Source organism: Macrobrachium rosenbergii, chromosome 46, assembly GCF_040412425.1.
Source record: "Macrobrachium rosenbergii isolate ZJJX-2024 chromosome 46, ASM4041242v1, whole genome shotgun sequence".
In the NCBI taxonomy this organism is placed as follows: domain Eukaryota; kingdom Metazoa; phylum Arthropoda; class Malacostraca; order Decapoda; family Palaemonidae; genus Macrobrachium; species Macrobrachium rosenbergii.
The window spans coordinates 24,219,990-24,228,457 of NC_089786.1; the positions used below are offsets into that span (position 1 = coordinate 24,219,990).

The 8,468-nt window shown below is 36.2% G+C and overlaps 1 protein-coding gene across 1 annotated transcript in view; it reads left to right on the forward strand.

The window, feature by feature from the left end:
- The first annotated feature begins 1,613 nt into the window (after positions 1 to 1,613).
- Positions 1,614 to 8,468, forward strand: part of LOC136830407 (uncharacterized) — a 20,542-nt gene continuing 13,687 nt past the window's right edge. The window contains exon 1 of the mRNA XM_067089943.1: positions 1,614 to 1,698. Coding sequence (XP_066946044.1) covers positions 1,614 to 1,698 — 85 coding nt within the window. The remainder of the gene's footprint in view (positions 1,699 to 8,468) is intronic.

An 8,468-nucleotide genomic window follows, 5' to 3' on the forward strand; every position in this document is an offset into this window, starting at 1 on the left:
TTAGTATGTTTGATGATTGGAGGGTGGATGATCAACATACCAGTTTGCAACCTTGTAGCCTCAGTAGTTTTTAAGATATGAGGCGGACAGAAAAAGTGCGGACGGACAGAAAAATAGCCATCTCAATAGTTTTATTTTACAGAAAACTAAAACCGTTTACCGCCATGGATTAAATTATTGTTTAGGGTAATTCCTTTTAAGCCTTTATGTTATGCTCCAGTTGGAATAACTTTCACAAAGACTTGTTTTTAAACTTAATTAGTAAATACTTGGAGTCCTCTGAATTCATTCCATAAAATTTTTAGAGTTCTTTAACATAATTTTCAAACCAAAACCGGCATGTTTCTTTGGCCTTTAATGAGAATTCTGCTTTAATTAAACGTGAATTAACCAGCTCCGAATAATATTTACCCTTATGTCACAGAAAGAAATATTGTTTCGCTTCAAAGGCACCCTCCTGGAGTTTAATGCGTACGTGTTGAATTTACAAGCTTACATGCCCAAAATGTTATTTGATGTTTACGTGGAACTTTGCGAACCATCGGCTCTAAAGGTATCAGCCATTGCACAAGTTTATCTTCAAACATAAAAGAAAACAGTCAGATTGCATGGTAAATCCTGCCGACATTATAGTAAACACGGTGATGTTAAAATCCTTGGTCAGATACAAAGCAAATATTTTCAGTTTTAGGGTCCCTCAACATAAAACAGTAAGCACCCTCACTCAACAGCGAAAGAGCTGCAGTTCAATCATTGCTTACTTCCCTTTTCTGTGTCCGTCAGTTATGGTTGTTTTTTTTTATGTAATTTGATTTCTGCTTAACCACTGTGGTTTTCCTGTTATTACATTATACCTTCTGTATTTCTTGTAAATAACAGTATATATATATATATATATATATATATATATATATATATATATATATATATATATATATATATATATATATATATATTTCCATGAATGTCCAGGGATACTTACTTGACTCTGGGCGGCAACGGATAACGCAGGGAGTTCATTTTATTTATTACACATCTAACTCAGTATTAGGACAATTTGTAGACAAAGCAAAAGAAATCTTTGGCTGAGGGCCTTCTTCATGTGGGGGATATTACGTAAACTCAAGGGTTCTCTTAACTAATTGTATTTACATCACAACACAGATCAGAACAATGAAGAATTACTGGGCAGGTAATAACAAGGGCCTGCTAAAATAATGAATCCTACACAGAATAAATATTCTACACTAATGATGTCTTTGGAACAGGGAACATCGCAGTGGAAAGGGGGACTGCACATGGATCGGCTCAGAGATTCCACAGTCGAGGCCTATCTTCGTCAAGATGATGGGTCGTCGTTGATAAGGCGCTGGCGATGAAGGAGGGAATTATAATGCCACTACAAATTATACTGGTTCAAGCCCCGGGGTCGAGCACATGGTTGATTCAAAAGGACAGGCAAGGCAAGGACGTCTGTCCTCGGGTCGTGCTCTGAGTGGTCTCTCTCTTGATTTCTCTAGCAGTCTCTATTTATAACCTTTGGGGATTACGCTGTGGTGTCCCACATAGATGAAGCAAAGGTCAATCTTTGTCACGTTTTCTTTAATGAGGCCATGGCAGCAGAAAACCCACGTAGAGGGTCCAGGATGAGGGCGGAGGGCCAACTTTCTCTTTTTGGCTCCTCCCTTGCCTTGGAAGGTACAGTCAGCTGGAATTAGGCCTAAAAGCAGTCACTTTGAACAGAGAGAGAGAGAGAGAGAGAGAGAGAGAGAGAGAGAGAGAGAGAGAGAGAGAGAGAGAGAGAGAGAGTGAGTTAGGCTTAACCATTTTGGAGAATGAAAGAGAGAGTTTATGAAGGGGCAAGTTGAAACCTCAGTTCTAGTAATTAATGAGTGACATTAATTTTCATTTCTTCCTCAGTTACCTTGCAAATGTAAAAACGGGTGAGGTTGCAAGAAAATGGCCCCACTCATTAATAAGTGTGGCTAAAGGCATTGGGAAGAACCTTGAGAGGATGATTAGCTGTTGTCTGGCGCATTTCCAAATTAATGAAACTGTATACATGTTAAATACGTCAGTTATTCTCGAGCTGTGAGAACATCCTGGCCTTGCGACAAGACTTCATGAGTACGTTCGCCGGAAATGCCCGGGTTCCGGAAAATGCGTTAGTACGTGCTTTTCTTCTGGGCGGAGTCCCAGGGTCAACACCAGATATTATTAGAGGTCTTCAGTGAAGACTATGTGGTTCGAGACCTGTCGATTAAGAGTGTGTACTGCTGTTTGGAGGTAGGAACCACTTTAGATTTCCCAAACTGTAGATTGTTCTTTTCATTTAACGTATATCTGACTTGTGTCAAGGATTTATTACATTGTGGGGACTTTTTAAGTAACATGGGAGAAATTTGTGTGTACTTTATAAGTAACATGGGAGGAATTCCCACATCTTTATTTTTATGCATTTGTTTAACAAGGGTTTTATTTGACTTCTTCAGATGTTTCGCTGTGAAAGAGGTTAAAAGTGTACTTATTGGGAATGTACTGGACTTTGACTTATTTTGACCTATTGGGGAGTAACTAGTTAGAAAATAATTAGCTGAATATGATGGACTTTAATATATTTGATCAATTGGTAAACATTAGTATTCCATTTTATCTCATCTCTTGTTTCTTGCAATCCAGTTATGTTAGATTATTGTCAAACAAATTATTTTGGGTAAAGCATGTTTCGCTGTAGACTTGAGAGAGAGAGAGAGAGAGAGAGAGAGAGAGAGAGAGAGAGAGAGAGAGAGAGAGAGAGAGAGAAAGAGAATGTGTGTCTATGTATGAATGTACGTTACCAGTAGCCTTTTTGATGTGGTCACTATCAGGCTACCAATAGATGGGACTTCTCGACTTTGTAGTAAAAGGTAAGCAATTAAATTTCCTCTCAATTGTGTAACAGATATATTTGTTGGCAGCTGGAACCACACTTGTGTATTTTAGTGTATAGGTACGCTCCAAAGAGGACTGTCTTACAAAGAAACTAAGATTGTTAGGAATTAGGGTGTGCCTTTTGGTTGGTATACGTGCCTCTTTGCTGACTGAAGGAGTTTTTTTACAGGGAGGCGAGCGCCCACTGTTAATCAAATTAGTTGCGCTGGGAACTTAGTGTTGTGAGTGTCGTGAGTGGTGAGTGCATGCGTTTGAAAGATCAGAAAGTGTTATCTTTCAAGTTAGCTATGGATCGTGCTGCCATTGTAGTGAGAAGGGGTTACGTGAGAGTTACCATGTTTTTTTTTTTTTTTGTTAGTTACTTGTAATGGGGGCTAATTAAGGGAGAGTTCTATTGCTTTGTGGTTACGTGATGAAGACAGTGGGCATAGTTTTTATAGGTGAACGGTGACGATTTTGTGACATTGTGGAGAGCTCGTGGTGCTGTTACCCTATTCTCTCTGTGAGCCCGTTTTCTTTGTGTGGATGGACTGAAGTATTTCGAGTGTTCAGGAAAATTTCTGGTTATCTTTCTCATTTGGCGTTTAGAATTTTTTTTCTTAATTGTTCACATCTGCGGTTAGGGTGACTTCATTGTTCGCATTTAGTGTTTAGAATTTGATTTAATGGTTTGCATTTGCATTTGTGTCCAGGGTTTGCTGAATTTTTAACTTGCTTATTTATTATTTTCACCTTTCTCTTTCTACTTTTGGGGAGTTATATGAAGTTGAGAGTGGGTCGAATACTTGGATCTTGGAGGGTTATATGTTCCGATACTATGAAGGGGGCTAACAAAGATAAGGATAAAGTGACAATGTTGCACAAATTTACATCTGTAAACACAGGAGTACAACCGTTTCCTGGGCTGGTTGATGGCGTTCTTCCAGTTCACTTCGAAATTTTTATAGAGGGTGTGTCGAATTTTTTAGTCACGAGGAAAATAACGGATGGGGTAGAGGCTTTCAATGAAGCAAAAGGCTTCCTTAGTTTAGATAAAGGGGATATTGGACAGCATTGCTGGAGTCATCACTTTTTGAAGTGTAGGACCTGGAACGATCTTAAGGATTTTTTTAGAGCGTCATATGGAACAGCTGAAGCCGGCGATGCAGTTCAAGATCTCAGATCACTTTTCAAGTTCCGTAAAGGCCATGATTCGCTGGTCCCCCCTAGATCTGGGACCACCTTGACCTGGGGAGGGGCTCTTGAACCCCAGGAATCTGTTCCCGGGTTTGAGCCCAAGAGCCCCATATGGCATTACATATTTGTTTGGTTTAATTTTTGTGGAATTTTCCACTTTTACTCAAATTTATTGGACCTGATAAATAGAAAAAGTTATCATAGCTGGGAATGGTTATATATCCGAAGCTAAATAGTGAGAACTGTGGTAGGACCATCAACTGCCCGATAATGTTCAGACCTGAGAGTTATTAGATTGATAGCTCAAAGGCAGAGCTATTCTTTAGGGTTAGACCACGGATTCCAGGGGGGTCTGGTTCTAGGGATAGGACTCGGCATTCTATCCGGTTTGCCCATGATATAATTAGGATGGGGACGATTGTATTCTTGAAATACTCTCAGTCCTAGCAAGCGGGGTTGGCTTACACTTGGGCCACTCTAATCGTGTTGTGCCATCCCCTTTGGGGTAGGGTAGGGGGCGGACATTTGGAAGTCGGTTCTCACTTGTGCCATTGGTGGAAGAATAAACTCCATGAAAGGCTGACAATATCTTTTTAAGGTTTCAGCTTTTTTTCTCAACTCTTGATGATTAGTCAATCTAAGGATTCAGGTACCCCTGGGCCCTTTGATGGTATTGTTCCGGCACAGTTAACGACCACTGCTCCAGTATAGAGCAAATCTTCTAGAATGGAAATGGATAATGCTCTGGACAATCCAAATAATCAAAATCATGGTGGTATTAAAACTTTAATATTTAATACCTTATAAAACTCCCAAAAAGAGTAAATACCGACATGGCCCAACCTTGACTCACTTTGACTCCCTCTTTGGGAGTGGAAGTTGGTCAAGGTTTCTAACCATGCAAGCTGACCAAAATATTTCAGCTTTAAAACTAGAAAATTATTTATTAAATAGACATCCAACGACAGATATGTCGTTCAGTCAAATAAAGGAAAAAACTTGGCTTATAGAAGCCACAACAAAAAGTCAGTTCGAAGACTATTTGTCTTTGAGAAATACAGACAGTATTAACATAAGAGTGAAAAAACACGATACTGTGAACAGCATTCAGGGTACCATTGTTCTTCCTGAAAACAACAATGAACCAGTCGATAAGAAAATGCTATTAGACTCTCAAAAAAAGGTACCTAAAGGTCCAAGATTGTGAGGTATATGCTGTAACAAGTAAGAAAAGCAATAAACAAATATTAAAAATAGCAAAAATAAAATTTGAATGAAATTTGAGAGTGAAGATCTACCTCAAAAAATAAAAATTTTACGCCAAAATAGTGAGTTAAGACCCTGTGTCCCAAAGCCATTGCAGTGTCAAAATTGCAGTAAGTATGGGCACACAAGGAAAAATTGTCAAAATGAACCAGTATGTGCTTATGGTGGATCTACTGAACATACCACACAGTGGAAGTGTAGTGAACCTAAGTGTGTAAACTTAGGGCAGAATCATCATGCAAGATCCAAAGAATGCGTGTATTATATATACAATTCAGAATTGAAAATACTACAAGAACGAACAGGGATGTCTATAAAAGAGGCTAAATTGGAATTAAAAGTGAGAGGAATCCAAGATCCGTCTAAGAAACATACATATTCTTCAATAACTAGAGCAAATAATGAAACAAAAACGTAAACAGATAGAAGTAACTGAGCAAAGAAAAGTAAATCTCAAGAAAAAATTAATAATTTAAAAATAAAAACTTAAATGGTAAAGAATAAAGAAACAGGTACAAATGAGAAGGATAATATTTTATCCAATTCATTTTAAATATTAATGCAAACAGAAGCACAGGAGGATGCTACTGTTGAAATAACAGAGGAGGGCAGTGATGGACTGGAAATTAAAGATAAAAAAAGGCCTTTGGAGAGAACACCGCCCAAAACAAAGAAACCAACTATTATTAGAGAAACATTAGTCAAACCAATGAAAAAGGAAGAAAAACTAAAACAAGCTAAGAATATACCTTTATCTCCTAAAATAATAGTAAAACCTATGAAGGCAAATGTCGAAAACACTGAAGAAGTGAAAGAGAACCATACCATAGATAACAATGTTTATGTTAGCGGAGAAGAGATTAATCCTTATCCAGTAATTGGTACAAGAGCAAATGAAAAAAGAAATATACATGATAATACATGTGGATGTAATGATTGTTTCATTGAATTATGCACTAACAACAAAAGCATAACAAAAGATGGTTTAACAAACATAATAAATTTTATGAAATATAGGAAAAAAGAAACCACGGATTTGAGTACCCATGAAAAAGGTTGCATGTGCATTGAGCACTTAGCATATTATAAAGAAAAACAAATGAATGTCGTGAGTAAATTATTAGAAAAAATCCAAATTGATAGTAAAAAAAAAGAGGGTAAAACTCGACTGCTGTAACAAAATAATTTTAATAGCTATATTATACAATGGAACATAAATGGTCTACAGACCAGATTACACCTAGGAGAAGTACAACGGTTATTAAAAGAATATGAACCAATGATATTATGTTTACAACATGTCAACAAAACAGTGTCACCAATAGGTAAATATACCTTAGCATCTTCATCTAGAGAGGAAGAAGGAAATTTAGGTACTGCTATATATGTACATAACAAAGTATGTTATGGCAAAGTACCTGTAAACTTTACTGATCTGCAAATATCGAGTTTTAGAATACGAATAAAAAACGATAATTATGTAATTTATCATTTATACAACCAACCTAATAAAAATTATGACTTTGACAAACTTAAAGAATTACTTACTAATGCCAAAGACTCTACATTAATAGTAGATGATTTTAATGCCCACGACCCGATGCGGGACTGTAATTGTACAGACTCAAATAGAGCAGGAAGGAAAATAGAAGAATTCATAGATTCACACGACATGTGCTGCATAAATGATAACGAAATCAGCACATATTTTTCTAAAGCACATGGAACGTTTTCCTCAATCGACTTAACTCTATATACAGCAAACATAGTAGACAGATTGGATTGGAATACAGTTGATGACTTGCACACAAGTGATCGTTCCTCAATATTAATTTCCTTATTACAAAATAATCCCACCAAGCATGTCCCTCAGTATAACATTTATAAAGCATATTGGGAGCAATATGAATTCCATGCTAGAATATCCCACCATTTGAATATTTAAAAGACCATAATGAAACTAATAAATGTCTTGTTGATTTCATTAAAAATGCTGCTGATAAAGCGATACCAAAATCAAAAGCTCATCCAACAAAACACGAAGTCCCATGTTGGTCTGAAAAACTAACAGAATTAATGAAAATAAAACACCAAATTGAAAGACGATTAGATAATATGAATAGAAAGTTCAGTAAAATAAATAGAATATTACCGATATAAGAAGAAAATTTACAAAAACTGACTATATTATTATTAGAAATTGATACATTAAAAACTCTATATAACAAGATATCTGCAAAATTTAAAAGAGAAGTAATTCAAGGAAGAATCATTTCATGGAGGAAATATGTATCTGATCTCTCTAATAATACTCCCATATAGAAAATATGGGAAAAATTCAGGAAAATAAATGGCACCCATGTTAAACCACCTAGACGTGCCATAATAAAAGATGGGTAAAGAATACTTGATCCAAAAGAAATAAGTAACGTAATAGGAGAAAATTTGGCAGAAGTAAATAGTGACAAAAATTTAGATGAGCATTTCCGCACAAAGAAAAATAGTATAGAATTATTAACTAAAAATTTTGAATCAATAGATGATAAATATTATAATAGAAGATTTAATATGGAAGAGTTGGAATTTGCTCTGTTGATCAGCAATAAATATGCCCCTGGAGGTGACGGTATTTGTTTTGAAATGATCTGCCATCTAGCACCTTTGGCAAAGTCATACGTATTAGAGTTTTATAGCCACTCATGGTCTCGAAATTTAATTTCTGATGAATAACATAAAGCTATAATTATTCCTATCCCCAAACCTGGAAGAGATCCCAGTAATGTAAACAGTTACAGACCAATTTCTTTAACAAGTTGTTTATTAAAATTACTAGAGAAAATGGCAAATGTTCGACTAACATGGCACATTCAAGAAAATAAAATTTTGACTCCTACTAAGTTTGGGTCACAGTGTAACAGATCTACACTGGATTCTCTGTCTAACTTGGAAGACCACATACGAAGAGGATTTGAACGAAAAGAAATTACTATAGCGATCTTTTTTGACATTGAAAAGGCATATGATACTACATGGAGATATGCAATACTAAAAACATTACATAAAACCAGCATCCGTGGACATTTACCTAGGTTTAT